The following is a 19,271-nucleotide window of genomic DNA, read 5'->3' on the forward strand; positions in this document are numbered from 1 at the left end:
GCTGGAGGGGGGTACAGGAGGAGAGGCTGGAGGGGGGGTACAGGAGGAAAGGCTGGAGGGGGGTACAGGAGGAGAGGCTGGAGGGGGGGTACAGGAGGAGAGGCTGGAGGGGGTACAGGAGGAGAGGCTGGAGGGGGGGTACAGGAGGAGAGGCTGGAGGGGGTACAGGAGGAGAGGCTGGAGGGGGGGGTACAGGAGGAGAGGCTGGAGGAGGGCTACAGGAGGAGAGGCTGGAGGGGGGTACAGGAGGAGAGGCTGGAGGGGGGGTACAGGAGGAGAGGCTGGAGGGGGGGTACAGGAGGAGAGGCTGGAGGGGGGGTATAGGAGGAGAGGCTGGAGAGGGGGGTACAGGAGGAGAGGCTGGAGGGGGGGCACAGGAGGAGAGGCTGGAGGGGGGGTACAGGAGGAGAGGCTGGAGGGGGGGTACAGGAGGAGAGGCTGGGGGGGGGTACAGGAGGAGAGGCTGGAGGGGGGGGTACAGGAGGAGAGGCTGGAGGGGGGGCACAGGAGGAGAGGCTGGAGGGGGGGGTACAGGAGGAGAGGCTGGAGGGGGGGTACAGGAGGAGAGGCTGGGGGAAGAGGGAGCGGCCGGGGGAGCAGAGGCAGGTGAGGCAGGTGAGGCAGGTCCCCCCTTCCCATGCAGCTTTGGTCCGGTGAGCTTCCGGCACACGCTGCCTCTATCACTGGCCGGAAGCTCACAGCTGCAGCCCCGCGGTCCAGGAACTTCTCTCCTGCTCTGCGCGATGACGTCACGTGCGCCGCTGCCGAGCAGAAGAGAAGGACCGCAGGGCTGCAGCTGTGAGCTTCCGGCCAGTGATAGAGGCAGCGTGTGCCGGAAGCTCACCGGACCGAAGCGGCACAACCGCCGGGCCCCCCCCCATGTCTCTTAGGGTCCGGGCCCCATACGGCAGTACCGGTTGTACTGCCCTATCGGCGGCCCTGGTGCTGGGTGGTGAACGCCATCGCTACAACACCAGTGTCTATAAGAAGGGCAGCCCATTGCTCCACCAACAACAGTGCCTATAGGAGGAGGAACCCATTGTCCGTCAACCCCACTGCTACCAAATCATGACCACAACACCAGTGTCTATAGGAGGAGCGACCCAGTGCTCCACCAACACCAGTGCCTATAAGAGGAGCGACCCATTATCCACCAACCCCACTTCTGCCAAATCATTACCACAAAACCAGTGCCTATAGGAGGAGCAGCCCAGTGCTCCACCAACCCTACTGCTGCCAAACCATTACCACAACACCAGTGTCTATAGGAGGGGCGACCCATTGTCCACCAACCCCTCTGCTACCAAATCATTACCACTACGGCGTTGGTTTGCAGGGGGCTCTGGCCAAAGTTGTTGGTTACGATATATATATATATATATCCATTCTAGACTTAACCAGTGCTCGATTCATAAACATCACAGATTACAAGAAACAGAGACTGACTATGATAGTAAAATAGAAAACAGATTTATTATATTGTTATGAGATAAGTGCACACATGGGTAGAAATAACTTAAAATACTCCTGATACAGTACAATACTAGCAAAGTCTGTAGATTTCTGCCAGGGGCCTCTCCTCATTGAAGACGCTTCCTATTTCCCAGGGATCTATTGGTTCTTGGAGGATGTCTCGCTCTTCTGTTTTGAAACCAAACCTGTAAAAATATGAAAAAAGATTTTTAATATTTATTTTTAATAATACTTAAATATTTTGAAAATGAAAAATATGGAGAAATAATAGTAATAATAATAATACTAATACTAATAATACTACTACTAATAATAATAAACTAATAATAGTAGTAATAATAATACTAATTGTAGTAATAGTAATAATAATAATTGTAGTAATAATAATAATAATTGTAGTAATAGTAATAATAATTGTAGTTATAATAATAATAGTAATAATAGTAATAATAATAATAATAAACTAATAATAGTAGTATTAATAATAATTGTAGTAGTAGAAGTATAATAATAATAAAAATAATAATAGTAATAATTATGATAGTAGTACTAATAAGATTAGTAGCAAGAATAATAGTAATAACAACAACAACAACAACAACAACAACAACAACAATAATAATAATAATAATAATAATAATAATAATATTTCCTAATAATTATACAAATTTGACTACATCTCCTTACCTGTATCCTGGGTTCGGGGATCCCTGTCATCTGAGAGATCTCACATCTTTGGACGAAGTCTGGATAAGGATTGAATTCAAACTGGTTCTGAAGGAACTTGGTCTGCTCGGTGCTGAAGATTGTTTTCTTCCTGGAATGGGCCCCAGAAGTCATTGTCTCCCGGGTATACATCTCCACTCTGGGCTTCTTACATCCATCCTGACTGTCATCAGAATACTTTCCTTAAAGGAATAAAAAAAATTATAGTTAAATTAACATTTAAAACAGCAACGAAATTTATAAGTAAACTACAAATTAAAATTTTTGGAAATTTTTTTTAACATCTATAATAGTAGTATAAAGGGGATTTCAAGTGTGGTGCTAAGAAGAAACAACATAATTCTCTATGTGACAGTAGTAAACTTTAAAAAGTTTAAAAAATTCTAAATCTAAACAAAATCTAAATGAATTTAGAAATGAAATAATGAAAAGGCACCTACTTTTTAAGGGCTTGATCTGTCTGTCTGCTCCAGGTTCCGCAGGGGCGGGCACACCTGGCATTATACTGGGTAAATCTTCTTGTAAACCTATCATAGAGTACAGGTCACATGCTGCTTCTTGTAGAATATCTGAGGGATGGAGACATCCTGGAGCTTCCATGGCCGAACTGAAATCAATGAGAGTGTAGAAATGACTAGAGGGATTCTCCTGGTTCCGCATGGGAGGAGACAATCTGGGGTAATCTTCTTCTAGAGACAAGACAGTGCAGAGGACCTGCTCCAGCTCACTGTCCATGACTGACCTCTTCAAGTTCTTCTGGTGCAATGAAGCCTCCAGCATTTTGGAACAGCTTATGTATTCACCAATGAATGTGTATTACAGAACAAAAGAGGGGACCCCCTTTTGATGTCTTTGTAATATTGGGGGTCTCACCCACTTCTTTGATCCATTTATTCCATCTTTTCTCCTCCACATATTTCACACCTTCCTTCTCAGTATGGACCTAAGTGCTAAAATGTAAATGGCCTTTAGAGTTCTGCTATTGGGATCAAAGACATTTCTGTCAGTACTCTAGAGGTGACCAAACATTTATGAGGATATATATATATAGAGAGAGAGAGAGAGAGGATTTTTTTGTTCTGTTTTTGAAAAATATAAAATGTACTATTTAATTATTTAGATTCCAATGAATGCATTTTGCAGATAGATAGATAATAAATAGATAGATAGAAGATAGAGAGAAAGTAAGATAGATAGATGATAGATAGATAGATAGATAGATAGATAGATAGATGATAGATAGATAGATAGATAGATAGATAGATAGATAGATAGATAGAAGATAGATAGATAGGAGATAGATAGATAGATAGAAGATAGATAGATAGATAGATAGATAGATAGATAGATAGATAGATAGATAGATAGAAGATAGATAGATAGATAGATAGATAGATAGATAGAAGATAGATAGATAGATAGATAGATAGATAGATAGATAGAAGATAGATAGATAGATAGATAGATAGATAGATAGATAGAAGATAGATAGGCGATAGATGTTATATCTTGCCTTCTGTTCCTCCTCTATACAGTGATTCTAGTAGACAACCTGGAATAGAATATAACCTGACGCTCTCGGCTCTAGAATGATGGAGTACGGAGATTCTTGCATCTCATTAATTAAAATAAAACCACTAAAAGTAAAGAAATTACTTGTCAGCTGTTCCTGGCTCCTCGGGGGAGGAGACACTGCTGGGTAATCTTCTTCTAGAGGGAGGACAGTGCAGAGGACCTGCTCCAGCTCACTATCCAGGACTTGTCTCTTCTGGTTCTATTGCTTATACTATGTCTCCAACATTCGGAGATTTATATGTAAGTGTCAGAACATTTCTTTTCAAAGGGTAAACCCCTGTTTGATGTTTTGTAATATTAGGGTATCACCCACTTCTTTGATCCTTTCAGTTTTACCTCACACCTTCCACCATTTCACACCTTCCCCTCCAGGGGGCGCCTGGTCTTTAATATTTAAATCACCTTTATAGCTTTGATGAAAAAACATTTTTTAATGCCATTAAGAAGCAACAAGTAACCCATAGCATGTCTTTTTATATCTTTTATATGTGTATGTGCTATTATCTACCATCTGTATATTTAGCTGAGTACATTATACTCAGAATATGAACACAGAATCATATGATAGTTTATGTTTTGGTTCAGGAGATCTACAGAACAGAATGGTATAACAACTATAATATGGAAGCTGTGCCGATATAAAGCATAAAAAAGTTACATGGATATACTACATGGATTTACTATACATTATCCAGTACTAGGCCATAAATGAAGCCTGGGCAGGTCATGGCTATACCTAAAGCCTGGGCAGGTCATGGACGTACCTGAAGCCTGGGCAGGTCATGGCCATACCTGAAGCATGGGCAGGTCATGGCCATACCTGAAGCCTGGGCAGGTCATGGCCATACATGAAGCCTGGGCAGGTCATGGCCATACCTGAAGCCTGGGCAGGTCATGGCCATACCTGAAGCCTGGGCAGGTCATGGCCATACCTGAAGCCTGGGCAGGTCATGGCCATACCTGAAGCCTGGGCAGGTCATGGACGTACCTGAAGCCTGGGCAGGTCATGGCCATACCTGAAGCCTGGGCACGTCATGGCCATACCTGAAGCCTGGGCACGTCATGGCCATACCTGAAGCCTGGGCACGTCATGGCCATACCTGAAGCCTGGGCAGGTCATGGACGTACCTGAAGCCTGGGCAGGTCATGGCCATACCTGAAGCCTGGGCAGGTCATGAACGTACCTGAAGCCTGGGCCCAGTCTTCAGGTACGTCCATGACCTGCCCAGGTTTTAGGTATGGCCATGACCTGCCCAGGTTTTAGGTATGGCCATGACCTGCCCAGGCTTCAGGTCTTGGTAACATGACAAATAAGCAACACTGCTAAGCTAGGTTTTCATATGGTATTGCTATACGTACATGTAACCTAAAGCTATAATATATATGTCTAGCAGAGTTACTCTTTAATGTTACTGCTTAATAAAACCCATAACAACATTTCTTTCATGGTGACTTACTTTGTTGCTTCAGTCGTTCTTTCCCAGTTTCCTCTTAGACGTCCTCCTCAGTTTCATATCCTGGTTATATCCAGGGACGCTCCACAGTGTAAATAAACTCCACACATCTGCAAATCCATTATAAGAGGGGAAAAAAGCAAAAATATTTTATTGTATTATTAAATAAGCACAAAAACTATGTGAACATAACCAAACACTATAGATGATATAGATACGCTATAAATAAAATACAGAGGTGCAATGGCTCAGAATAGCCTGAGGTCCTGGGGGGAGGTATACGGAAGCTTCTCATGATCTGCCGGAATAATCCGTGTTGTAGATTTCTTCTTTTCTGGGACTTGGCTGCTACTTGAAAGATGTCTGGCTCTTCTGTTCTGGAACCAAACCTGTAATAAATGTTGTTATATATTATCTTTTTTGTATAGTGTAGCATAAGAAAATAAGGAAGAATGCATGTCATAAATGTAATAAATAATGACTATAAAAAAGAATACCATAAGCAACAGTAATATATACAGTGTATATAAGCAATGTAATAATGTTACAGCTAAAATATTAATAACACTAATAATAACAACAACAAGACTAATAATAAACTAATAATAATTCTAACAACAACCAGAAGAACAAGACTAAAAATAACGCTAATAATAATACTAACAAGACTAATAATGATACTAACAAAACCACTAATAGTAATAATAATAATACTAACAACAATAGTAGTAATAACAACACTAATAATAATACTAACAACAATAGTAGTAATAACAACACTAATAATAATACTAACAACAATAGTAGTAATAACAACACTAATAATAATACTAACAACAATAGTAGTAGTAATAACACTCATAATAATACTAACAACAACAAGACTAATAATAACATCACTAATAATAATAACAACAAGCACAACAACAATAGTAATAATAACAACACTAATAATAATACATATAATAATATAATATACTTATATTGCTAAAAATCATTGAAAAAACAACAACATATTTTGCATTATTACCTGTATCCTGGGTTCTGGAATTCCGGTGATCTGAGAAATCCGACATCTTCGAACAAAATCTGGATAAGGATTATAGTCAAACTCCCTCTGGAGAAACTTGGTCTGCTCATTGGTGTAGACGGTTTTCTTTCTGGATCGGGCACTGGAAGACAATATCTGAACGCTATCAATCTCCACTCTGGGCTTCTTACATCCATCTTGGCCGTCATGAGAATTTTTTCCTGTTGAAAAAAAAAAATTAAACATTTTGTAGAGTTGAAAAAAAATTAAGGATAAATGATATATGATATATATATATATATATATATATATATATATATATGTACAATATTATGTATAACATCATTTGTTTTTATTATACCATTTGTTTTATACAGGTAACAATTCAATTACACCTAAAAATGTCTGATACATTTAAGATTTTAAATATTCAAACAAAACCTTTAAATTTAAAAATATAAATGGACACTTACTTTTCAGCGGCTTCCTCAGTTTGCCGTCTTTGTTAGCCTTAGGAATTGTCGTGCCTGTTATGATTTGTCCCATATTCTGGGATTCTTCATGGATTCCTAGAATAGAATAGAATTCACATGCTGTCTGCTGCAAAAGAGCTGAGTGATGAAGAGCTGAGTGAGGTAAAGCTGAGTGATGAAGAGCTGAGTGAGGAAGAGCTGAGTAAGGAACGACTGAGTGAGGAAGAGCTGAGTGAGGAAGAGCTTCCCACTTCTCCTTCTGTGAAATGAAATCACTAAAAGTAAAGAAATTACTAGTCAGCTGTTCCTGGCTCCTCGGGGGAGGAGCCAACGCTGGGTAATCTTCTTCTAGAGAGAGGACAGTGCAGAGGACCTGCTCCAGCTCACTATCCATGACTTGTCTCTTCAGCTGCTCTTGGAGGAATTATGGTTTCAGTATTTTGGGGGAAACTTTTATGACCAGGGCCAATGTGTATTGGAAAACAAAAGGAGAACTGAATGTTTGATGTTTTTGTCATATTGGGGCGGCACCAACTTCTTTGATCCTTTCACCCATCTTTACACCTCTGCCCATTCCACACCAGGGATTTATGGGCTGTCACATGCAAATAGGCCTCTCAGCTGTGTGCTGGGCATCAAAGATTTATTCTCCATATAGAAGGAGAATCAATGACATCATGTACTCTTACTTATCATACTGGCTTGATTGTAAATAATCAGACATGGAGACACTTGATTATAATGAAATATAAAAAAAAGTTATAATAAAAAAAAAAATAAAATGTGCAGTATCTGTATGCACGCTTCATAACACAAGGGCTTTAAAGGGGTTCTCCATTTATACATATTGACCATCTATTGCTATCAGTATCTGGAGCCCAGCACCCCAAGTGAACATGAGCCATCATCTATTAGTCATTCCAAGCTACTGCAGATAAATTTCCATTGAAGTGAATAGGAACTGAGCCGAAGTAACCTGGTATGACCACTACACATTGAATGGAGCCATTTGTTCCTGGCTCCATCCACAAGGGTTCTGCAAAACAGCTGATCATCACAATGCCAGCACCCCACCATCAGGTATTGAGGCATATCAATATGTAGAGCTGGAGAACCCCTTTAATCACCAAAGGGGGTTAAGATAAAGTATTTCTTACTGGTAGTATAACATAGGTCATAATGTATGTGTCATATACTAGTAACCTATACAAGAATAACACAACAATATTCAGTTATATAAAACATAGAGTATACACAACACTGAATATAATGTATAACTATACATACATACAAATACATCATCCTAAACTAATAGATGTATAGGAGGAGTCAATAATAACTCTTGGCTCCATCATTTATTTGTTATGTTTTTATATATTGTTACTTCTGGACAATACACTACAGGCCAATGCAGAAATGACTGAACAGATGTTCCTAGCTCCTCGGGGGCGGGGCAATGCTGGATCATCTTCTTCAGCAGGAAGACTAATACTTATCTTTGCCCTGACTTTACAGCTTCTTCTGGAGACAGGATCGGTCCTATATTTAAAAAAAAAACTTGTTCATCCACAGGAATATTTGTCCCTGTTGTTTAGAGGGGTCCCTTTTTTATTTTTTGATCCACCTCTCTTGTCTTTTATTTCACACCTACCATAGGGCAATCTTTCCCTATATGTAAATGGACTAGATGACTGAATAAAAAATCCAAATTATGTCCAGACTCTATATTCAGTGGAATCTTTGCAGTCCAGAGAATGAATAAATGCGGCACTCACCACTTCCAAGTGTGAACGATGCTTTATTTCAGGGTGAGTGCTGCATTTATTCATTCTCACGACTAGAAAGATTTGACTAGACTGTGTTCAAGAAGCGTGCACCACCTAAGTGTTGTGTGATCTCCCGGACGGGTCGATGGCCTGAAGCTGTGGGTGGTAACGTGTATCGTGTAGTGCCAGCCGACACTCTGTTTGTTCCTGTTCCAAATAAATTCAGTGACCTTTGTATCTTGGTACAATATGAGGTCAGGCCTTCTTCTTCTAGTTATAACTCATCTTCTCCCATGGATGGGGAACCTCCGGCCCTCCAGCTGTTGCAAAACTACAATTCCCTTTGGCTGTCCAGGCATGGTAGGAGTTGTAGTTTTGCAACAGCTGGAGGGCCGAAGGTTCCCCATCTCTGGATTAGAACAATTCTCCAGACCTGATGAGTTGATGCATGTCTATAGAATAGGGCTTATGTGTATGTTTGTGCATTTTAGGTCTAAACCAAATAGGTCAAGTAGCGGATCACACTTCCTGTCAAGCGCTATAAATTAAATGTCATGGTTAGCAATGATAGTGGTTAACTATAAGCTGAGTAGATGCGCTCAGTGCCAGACAGCTGCTGCAAAACCAACAAAACATCTTACTAAGCATAAAGAGAAACAAGTCACATGTATAATATATTAATATATATCATAATAATAATATCATAGCAACAAAATATAGGCCGTAAAACCCTTAATTTCCATATACAAAACTATCTATAGGCATCTAAAACACATAAAACTCACATAATATTCTATGAATAACTTGGCAAATGCTATAACTGAAAATTTTGCCTATAAAACGACTTATAATAATAATCACTAGGGTGGCCTTATTATAAATATAAAAAAAATGAATTAATCACTGCCCCGGACCACCAGGGATCCGTACATTAAAGTGGTATTCTAGCTAATTTAATGCCTAAGTCCTGGTAAAATAGAAAATAACAATATACTGTACTTACCTAGCCCCAGTCCCACACTGATCCCGCCGCAGCTCTAGCTCCTCCTCTACAATGGTGGGATCAGGGAGTAGATAAGTATTGTGGGGGGGTTTTCTTCTATTTTTCTATTTTGCACTATAGTATTTTTTTTCTACGGTGCCAGAATACCCCTTTAACCCTTACACTGCCCTAGAATACTAGACATACTTAAAAAGACTTCCTCAACATTTGTTTACTCACCTGAACCTTCCCTGCCCTGGCCTGCCCGGCATACTGACATGAATCCTTTTACTTCCCTAGACCAACAAGAATATTGACATTAAAAGGGGAAAGGCCCCTTCAGCCAATGACTGGTCGGAGCAGGGTTTTTATTGATTGGCTGATTGGGCATTTCCTGAGCCACTAGAGCGTCAGCTACGGGGGATCAGGGCAGGTGAGTATGCATTGTTTTTTTATTTGTAAATAAAGCTCCACACATGATAGGTACACTCAGGTTAAAGTAAAAAAAAAAAAAAAAGGATAAATTTAAAAATTAAAAAAAAAAACTTATACCAAGTTATTTTTAGAGGAATGAGAAATAAATAAAGTGTTAGGGAGAAAGTCAGCCGTACTTTCATGTCTCTATAAGAGACTGACTCCTTGATCCACCCGAGACACCTCTGACCCTTGACACCTCTGTGTGCCCTAAGAACAGCAGTATCGGATGTGTGTGTCAGCATTATGTGTATTGGATTCTTGTTTGATGTTTGTACATAGGAGGCGCTCTCCCCAATCCTAAAGTCTATGTCTGGTACATGGAATGGGATAAACAACATAGATTATCGAGGGGGTTATCCAGGATTAGAAAAAACTACTACAGCTACTTTTTTTTTTTTTTTTTTGCAAAAACAGCTCCGCCCCTGTCCTCTGGTTGTGTGTGGTATTACAACTCAGCCCCATTCACTTAAATGGAACTGCTGCAATATTGCACACAACCTAAGGGCAAGAGTGGCGCTGTTTCTAGAGGAAAGCAGCCATGTTTTTGTTTTGTTTGTAGCTTGGATAACCCCTTTAATTTTATTTTATTATAGGTGCAATGTTTTACTGTACATTAAATATTCACCTGCAGTGGAGTTCTGCTCCATATTTACCACATTCACTAAGCCTAGCTGCTTTCATCCCAAATAGCACCACACCTGTGCCCAGGCTGTATGGGGTACTGCACATGAGCAACATAAAACGTCAATGTAGTTGAGTTACAGTACCAGTTCACACCAATAGACAAGTGATGAGATGTTTGTATAAGAAATCGGCCATGTTTTTCTAACCCTGGACAAAAAAAATATATAGTTAAAGGGTTAGTGCGGCGCTAAACAATTACTCACAAAATAACACACATTACAAAGTTATACAACTTTGTAATGTGTGTTATGTATGTGAATGGCCCCCTTCCCCATGTTTCCCCCCACCCACACTAGACCCAGAAGTGTGGTGCATTAAACTCACCGCATCTCGTGTCGACCCCTGTCCGCCATCTTGGGACAATGACGTAGTCTTCGGGAGGCTGGCCGAACTGCTCTATCCGTCCCTCATGCTGGCATGAGGAGCGGCCTCCCGAAGACTACGCCATTGTCCCAAGATGGCGGACGGGGGTCGACACGAGATGCGGTGAGTTTAATGCACTACACTTCCGGGTCTAGCGTGGGTGGGGGGAAACATGGGGAAGGGGGCCATTCACATACATAACACACATTACAAAGTTGTGTATGCTGCTCTTTTTCTGGTCAGTGGTCTGGCTGGAGTATATATATATATATATATATATATATATATATATATATATATATATGATGTAGATGTATAGAGATATATGGGGGAGATTTATCAAACATGGTGTAAAGTGAAACTGGCTCAGTTGCCCCTAGCAACCAATCAGATTCCACCTTTCATTTTCCAAAGAGTCTGTGAGGAATGAAAGATGGAATCTGATTGGTTGCTAGGGGCAACTGAGCCAGTTTCACTTTACACCATGTTCGATAAATCTCCCCCATAGTGTATATATTGTATAATATCTATAAATATGTACACTATAGATGTATATACACCAGCCAGACCACTGCTTTTAGAGCAGAGTGGTGGTCGGTCACCTAGACAAAGATCTGTCACCAATGAGAGAGAAAGAGCTGTATATCAGGAGAAGAAGGCAAGCGTGAGTGGTAAGTATAGTAGTGAGATGGGAGTACCCCTTTAAGGCTATGTTCACACGCTGTGAACATCCGGCTGTTCCGTGACCCTGGCTGGGTCACGGAACGGCTGGTCTCAGCCCGGATCATCTCGGCGCGCGCCCGCATCAGAGCTTCCCATAGCCCACAGTGAAGCAAGCAGCCGAAGACACTTGCTTCACTGTGTGAACTGACAGGTCTTTCTGCAGCCGGAATTCACTGAATTCCGGCCGCATAAAACTGACCTGTCAGTTTTTTCCGGCGCCGCATGGGATCGCGGCCGGAGCGCGTGTGTACGCTCCGGCCGGGATCCCAATGAACATAAGGCTATGTTCCACCACTGAAAACTACAGCCGTAGTTCTGCGGCGAGAACTACGGCCGTAGTTTTACGTAGTGTGAACATAGCCTAATACTGTAAATGGCAGGTGCATCGTTTGGAGCAGCAGAACTCACCATCACTTTGGTATTTCCCTTCCACGTTATTGTTTTTTTTATATTATAATATAAAGGAAATTCAGCTTTAAAGCTTTAAATTCAGCTTATTTTAGAAATGTAAAAACAACAAACCAGGTAACATACAGAAAATATATATTTTATTAAAGAAAAAGAAAAATAGCACTGTGTCAGACTGGATAGAATATATTACTTCCTGCAGGACATACAGCAGCTGATTAGTACTAGAAGACTGGAGATTTTTAAATAGAAGCAAATTACAAATCTGTATAACTTTCATTTGAGTTAAAAAAAAACAAAAATTACCCAAACAAAATCAGGGGAGATAACTGTCAGCTGAACTGTTGGTCAACTGACAGTTACTGAAGTGTTTGGGCACCAAGATTACAGGAGCAGGGATCCCTGTAATAATGATGGGAATCCCCGCTCCTTTACAGTAAGTAGTGGTACACCATGCATCGCTACTTACTGCTAGTTAAGAGGAGGTAAGGAGTGATGCTATTGCATCATCACTTAACTCTTTATACTCTGTTCTTCCAAAACCAATTGTGTTTGAGAACAGAGGTATATACTATATACAGGCAACTCAGCTTAATCGGCTTCTTTTATAAATATAAAATAAATACTGAAAAAAAACAACAAACCAGGTAATATACAGAAAATATATATTTTATTAAAGATTAAATAAAATAAAATGACAGTATTTCTCGAAAGCTTCTGAACCCTATGAATATGTTCTCTCTGCTTCTGCCGCCACTAAGTGCCTGTACAGTAGTGTAATATTTTATTATAACACTAGGGGGGACGGACTAATGCTTCAATATAAAAGGGGCAGCAGGTCGGGCAGCATCCAGGTGGTCTCCGCAGTGTCAGCTGCTCAATACAGCTGGGGATCGGGGGGATTCTCCCTGTAACCTTGGCCGGTCTGGTCCGTAGCTGGGAGTTTCTTGTGTTGAGAGTCTTCTTCAAATTTACTCGTTTTAAGCAGGTGTCTCGCTCTTCTGTTCTGAAACCAAACCTGGAAGAAAAAAAATAGAGAAATATTCATCATTAATAAAAGCTACACGGGACAAGAAAACGGAAACCCCCAAAAATCTAATGTTCAGATTTATTGATTAAGAATTATTGTGTATGGTTCTATTATTATTATTATAGTATTTCTTACCTGAATTCTCGGCTCTGAAATCCCAGTTATCTGACTGATCCGACTTCTTTTAGCAAAATCTGGATACGGGTTCCGGTTGAACTCCCTCATGAGGAGGGCGATCTGCTCTTTACTGTAGTTTGTCCTCTTTCTACATCTGGCGTTTGCTGTAGTCGTAGTCAGCTCCTCCTCTGTCTCGATCCTGGCTTTCTTATAAACCTCATTTTCCGTTTCATGGAATTTTCCTGGAGACAGAAAAAGTTGTTTCAAAATTTCAAATATTTTTATATTGTGTTCACAATTAGATGAAATTATTACTTTTAGGGTACGTTCACACGTACCGGACCCGCAGCGGATTTTCTGCTGCGAATCCGCAGCAGATCCGCAGCAGATTTCAACTAAAAAACAAAGTTTTAAACTTTTTTTGTGGTCTAAAAATTTGGGGGAAATTACTTGCTTTGGACATGAATAACATGATGAATAATATTAAAGTATAGACTTACGCTTAGACGTGGCAGAAGAACCCTTATTGGATACATTGTCCATGGTTGATGATACTGTTGATGATGATGATGATGATGACGATGGTGACGTTCTTAGGATGGTCTTTGGATCCCTGCTCTTCCATAGTTGGGCTTGTCTTTGGATTCCCAGCAGATTGTAGATCTCCAGTAGGGTTTTCTTCAGGGTAGGAGAGGTCTGTAGATCCTGTTGGGTTTCCATAGAGGAGAAGAGACCTGGAGGTGAGAGGACGGCATTGGGTAAAGTGTCCTGCTCGACCATGGTAGGAGACAATGTTGGATAGTCTTCTTCTAGAGAGAGTACGGTGCAGAGGACCTGGTCCAGCTCTGAGTCCATGGCTGTTCACTGAGAAGAATGATGAGTCCAGGTTCCTCAACCATCTTATATATGAAGTGGTTAGTGGATTGTCCTGGAGAATAAAGTGGACCTTCCCTTGATGTTTTTGGAAGAGTGTCAAACTTTTCGCCATTGACACCTCATAGTGCAGAACAATACACGGGTGGCAATTGTAGATTTATTATGGAAATGGACGTCTTCAGCAGAAGCTTTGATGGTGGAGAATTTCTCCTCACACGTCTAATGGGAAGACTGCAGGATCCAGAATAACAATTATTATTAGATTATATTACAGGATTGGAGGTGAGATATATATCTGTATACTGGGAAGGGCTGGCTAAATAGATGGAGATGTATGTAACAGATAGATAGATAGATAGATAGATAGATAGATAGATAGATAGATAGGAGATAGATAGATAGATAGATAGATAGATAGATAGGAGATAGATAGATAGATAGATAGATAGATAGATAGATAGATAGATAGATAGATAGGAGAGAGATAGATAGATAGGAGATAGATAGATAGATAGATAGATAGATAGATAGATAGATAGGAGATAGATAGGAGATAGATAGGAGATAGATAGATAGATAGATAGATAGATAGATAGATAGATAGATAGATAGATAGATAATAGATAGGAGATAGATAGATAGATAGATAGATAGATAGATAGATAGATAGATAGGAGATAGATAGATAGATAGGAGATAGATAGGAGATAGATAGATAGATAGATAGATAGATAGATAGATAATAGATAGGAGATAGATAGATAGATAGATAGATAGATAGATAGATAGATAGATAGATAGGAGCACCTCCAACATGGCGTGTCGGGCAGAGTTGGGCAGGTTCCCACTATGGTTCCAGGTACAGAAGAGGGCGCTTTCATTCTGGGCGCACTTACAGAGAAGCAACCCAGACTCCTATCACCACAAAGCCTCCCTGAGCCATGGAGCCCAATGTGCCCTCCAACAGGGCATCCACCACCAGTCCAGCCAAACCCCACAACATGCCCTGACAAAAGCCCAAATAAAAGGGGCAATAGAGACATACCAGGGGCAATATACAGAGGAATGGAGGAGAGAAATAAGTAACTCCCAGAAACTCACCATCTACCAGTCACTGCAGAGAGACTACACCATGGCGCCATACTTAGAGAGGCTGCACCACCCCAAACACAGGCAAACCCTAAGCCTCTATAGACTGAGCGCCCACAGCCTGGAGATAGAGACGGGGCGGCACAAACAAACATACAAGCCGCGGGAGAGCCGACTGTGCCGGCACTGCGAGCAGGGAGACCTGGAGGATGAGGCCTACTTCTTGCTACACTGCAGCAAATACTCATCCCCCAGGGTCACCTACTTCCAGAGACTCTCCACCATCATCCACCAGGGTCACCTACTTCCAGAGACTCTCCACCATCATCCCGGACTTCACCTCCATAGATGAGGAGAGGGAACTCCACATTCTGCTGGGGGAAGAGGAGGCCACCATGGAAGTAGCTGCCCAGTATGTCTCCACCTGCCACCGGCTGAGAGGATTATAAGATACCATGGACTGTTATACACCCTATTATACCCCAATCCTGCCCCTTACCCCGTATACACCCTCCTCCCCAAATGCCCCCCCCCCCCCTCTCCCCCACACTCCATCTATTATACTCTGTTGCTTTGGCAATGCTAAATGTTTATTTTGGACCTGCCAATAAAGCTTTTTTTAATTGAATTGAATTGATAGAAGATAGATAGGAGATAGATAGGAGATAGATAGATAGATAGATAGATAGATAGATAGATAGATAGATATGAGATAGATAGATAGATAGATAGATAGATGATAGATAGATAGATAAATAAATAGATAGATAGATAGATAGATAGATAGATAGATAGATAGGAGATAGATCAATAGATAGATAGGAGATAGATAGATAGGAGATAGATAGATAGATAGATAGATAGAAGATAAATAGATAGATAGATAGATAGATAGATAGATAGGAGATAGATAGATAGATAGATAGATAGATAGATAGATAGATAGGAGATAGGAGATAGGAGATATATAGATAGATAGATAGATAGGAGATAGGAGATATATAGATAGATAGATAGATAGATAGATAGATAGATAGATAGATAGGAGATAGATAGGAGATAAATAAATAGATAGATAGATAGATAGATAGATAGGAGATAAATAGATAGATAGATAGATAGATAGATAGATAGATAGATAGATAGGAGATAGGAGATAGATAGATAGATAGATAGATGATAGATAGATAGATAGATAGGAGATAGATAGATAGATAGATAGATAGATAGATAGGAGATAGATAGATAGATAGGAGATAAATAGATAGATAGGAGATAGATAGATAGATAGATAGATAGATAGATAGATAGATAGATAGATAGATAGGAGATAGATAGATAGATAGATAGATAGATAGATAGGAGATAGATAGATAGATAGATAGATAGATAGATAGGAGATAGATAGATAGATAGATCAATAGATAGATAGGAGATAGATAGATAGGAGATAGATAGATAGATAGATAGATAGGAGATAGATAGGAGATAAATAAATAGATAGATAGATAGATAGATAGATAGATAGATAGATAGATAGAAGATAAATAGATAGATAGGAGATAGATAGATAGATAGATAGATAGATAGATAGATAGATAGGAGATAGATAGATAGATAGATAGATAGATAGATAGATAGATAGATAGGAGATAGATAGATAGGAGATAAATAGATAGATAGGAGATAGATAGATAGATAGATAGATAGATAGATAGATAGATAGATAGGAGATAGATAGATAGATAGATAGATAGGAGATAGATAGATAGATAGATAGATAGATAGGAGATAGATAGATAGATAGATAGATAGGAGATAGATAGATAGATAGATAGATAGGAGATAGATCAATAGATAGATAGGAGATAGATAGATAGGAGATAGATAGATAGATAGATAGATAGATAGATAGATAGATAGATAGGAGATAGATAGATAGATAGATAGATAGATAGATAGATAGATAGATAGTCCACTGAGAAATACTCCGCAGCACACTTATTAAGGTGAAAAAATCTAGTGCGTTTATTCCATTATAAGTGCAGTAACAAAAAACAACATATGGCAAGACGCGACGTTTCGGTGGCCTCCGCCATCATTCTCAAGCGCCATCATTCTCACGCTTGAGAATGATGGCGGAGGCCATCGAAACGTCGCGTCTTGCCATATGTCGTTTTTTGTGACTGCACTTATAATGGAATAAACGCACTAGATTTTTTCACCTTAATAAGTGTGCTGCGGAGTATTTCTTAGTGGACTAACTACTTCAATCCGTGGTCTGGATTCCCCGCTGGCACCTGGCGCTACACATAGTAGTTGTGCTGCTCTTTATATGTTTTTTAGATAGATAGATAGATAGATAGATAGATAGATAGATAGATAGATAGATAGATAGATAGGAGATAGATAGATAGGAGATAGATAGATAGATAGATAGATAGATAGATAGATAGATAGATAGGAGATAGATAGATAATAGATAGATAGATAGGAGATAGATAGGAGATAGATAGATAGATAGATAGATAGATAGATAGATAGATAGATAGATAGGAGATAGATAGATAGGAGATAGATAGATAGATAGATAGATAGGAGATAGATAGATAGATAGATAGATGACAGATAAATCTGCAAATAATATACTGTTACTGCTACAGCACCACCTATTGTTGACCTTTTGTCTTCTTTTTACTTTTTTACATGAAGGAATATTCCATAGAAATAAAGATGTTTTTAAATCAACTGGTGTCAGAAAGTTATACAGATTTGTAATTTACTTCTATTTAGAAATCTCCAATCTTCCGGTACTTATGAGCTGCTGTATGTTCTACAGGAAGTGGTGTATTCTCTCCAGTCTGACACAGTGCTTTCTGCTGCCACCTCTGTCCATGTCAGGAACTGTCCAGAGCAGTAGAAAATCCCTATACAAAACCTCTCCTGCTCTGGAAAGTTCCTCATATGGACAGAGGTGGCAGCAGAGAGCGCTGTGTCAGACTAGGGAGGATACACCACTTCCTGCAGGACATACAGCAGCTGATAAGTACTGGAAGACTGGAGATTTTTAAATAGAAGTAACTTACAAATCTATATAACTTTCTGAAACCAGTTGATTTAAAAAAAAATTCTCTGGAGTTCCCCTTTAATACATTCAGAGTGTATCATGTGATTTTTGTCTCATTTGGAGCAGCAGAACTCACTATAAATTTGATATTTCCCTTCTACATTATAGTGTCTATTTATTATAAAATAGATTATTTTATTGGCTTATTGTATAAATAGAAAAACCCAACAAAGCAGGTAATATACAGAAAATATATATTTTATTAAACATTAAATACAACAAAATTAAATGACAGAATTTTCCGGAAACTTCTGAACCCCATAAATATGTTCTCTCTGCTTCTGCCGCCACTAAGTGCCTGTACAGTAGTGTAATATCTCATTATAACACTAGGGGGGGACGGACTAATGCTTCAATATAAGAGGGGCAGCAGGTCGGGCAGCATCCAGGTGGTCTCCGGAGTGTCAGCTGCTCCATACAGCTGGGGATCGGGGGGATTCTCCCTGTAACCTTGGCCGGTCTGGTCCGTAGTTGGGAATTTCTCCTGTTGAGAGTCTTCTTCAGATTTGCTCGGTTTTAGCAGGTGTCTCGCTCTTCTGTTCTGAAACCAAACCTGAAGGAAATAATAGAGAAATATTCATCATTACAAGGGGGAAAAAAACAGAAACTCCAAAATTCTAAGAATTATTATTATTATTATTATTATTATTATTATTATTATTACATATTTTACCTGAATTCTCGGCTCTGAAATCCCAGTTATCTGACTGATCCGACTTCTGTTGGCAAAATCTGGATACGGGTTGCGGTTGAACTCCCTCATGAGGTGGGCGATCTGCTCTTTACTGTAGTTTGTCCTCTTTCTACATCTGGCGTTTGCTGTAGTCGTAGTCAGCTCCTCCTTCTCGATCCTGACCTTCTTATAAACTTCATTTTCCTTTTCGTGGAATTTTCCTGG

At 39.8% G+C, this 19,271-nt stretch overlaps 2 protein-coding genes across 2 annotated transcripts in view; both read right to left on the bottom strand.

Annotated features, from left to right (window-relative positions):
* Nucleotides 1-1,580: 1,580 nt before the first annotated feature.
* LOC138784392 (homeobox protein siamois-like) lies at nucleotides 1,581-2,979 on the bottom strand. Its single transcript, XM_069959945.1, has 3 exons — nucleotides 2,640-2,979; nucleotides 2,161-2,381; nucleotides 1,581-1,658 (listed from the first exon to the last, which is right to left on the bottom strand). Exons 1-3 carry the CDS (start codon nucleotides 2,977-2,979, stop codon nucleotides 1,581-1,583), a joined length of 639 nt encoding a protein of 212 aa, XP_069816046.1.
* Nucleotides 2,980-18,652: 15,673 nt separating this feature from the next.
* LOC138784399 (homeobox protein siamois-like) overlaps nucleotides 18,653-19,271 on the bottom strand; it is a 1,177-nt gene continuing 558 nt past the window's right edge. The window contains exons 2-3 of the mRNA XM_069959957.1: nucleotides 19,047-19,267; nucleotides 18,653-18,926 (exon numbers count right to left, since the gene is read on the bottom strand). Of these exons, the coding sequence (XP_069816058.1) occupies nucleotides 18,726-18,926; nucleotides 19,047-19,267 (422 nt within the window). The 3' untranslated portion in view covers nucleotides 18,653-18,725. The remainder of the gene's footprint in view (nucleotides 18,927-19,046; nucleotides 19,268-19,271) is intronic.

Source organism: Dendropsophus ebraccatus, chromosome 1, assembly GCF_027789765.1.
Source record: "Dendropsophus ebraccatus isolate aDenEbr1 chromosome 1, aDenEbr1.pat, whole genome shotgun sequence".
Classification (NCBI taxonomy): Eukaryota; Metazoa; Chordata; class Amphibia; order Anura; family Hylidae; genus Dendropsophus; species Dendropsophus ebraccatus.

Coding starts and splice junctions, on each gene's coding strand:
- LOC138784392 (XM_069959945.1), bottom strand. CDS start 2,979: ATGCTGGAGGCTTCATTGCACCAGAAGAACTTGAAGAGGTCAGTCATG. Junction 2,382..2,639: donor ACAGATCAAGCCCTTAAAAA/GTAGGTGCCTTT, acceptor TATTCCTTTAAG/GAAAGTATTCTGATGACAGT. Junction 1,659..2,160: donor TCCCCGAACCCAGGATACAG/GTAAGGAGATGT, acceptor ATATTTTTACAG/GTTTGGTTTCAAAACAGAAG.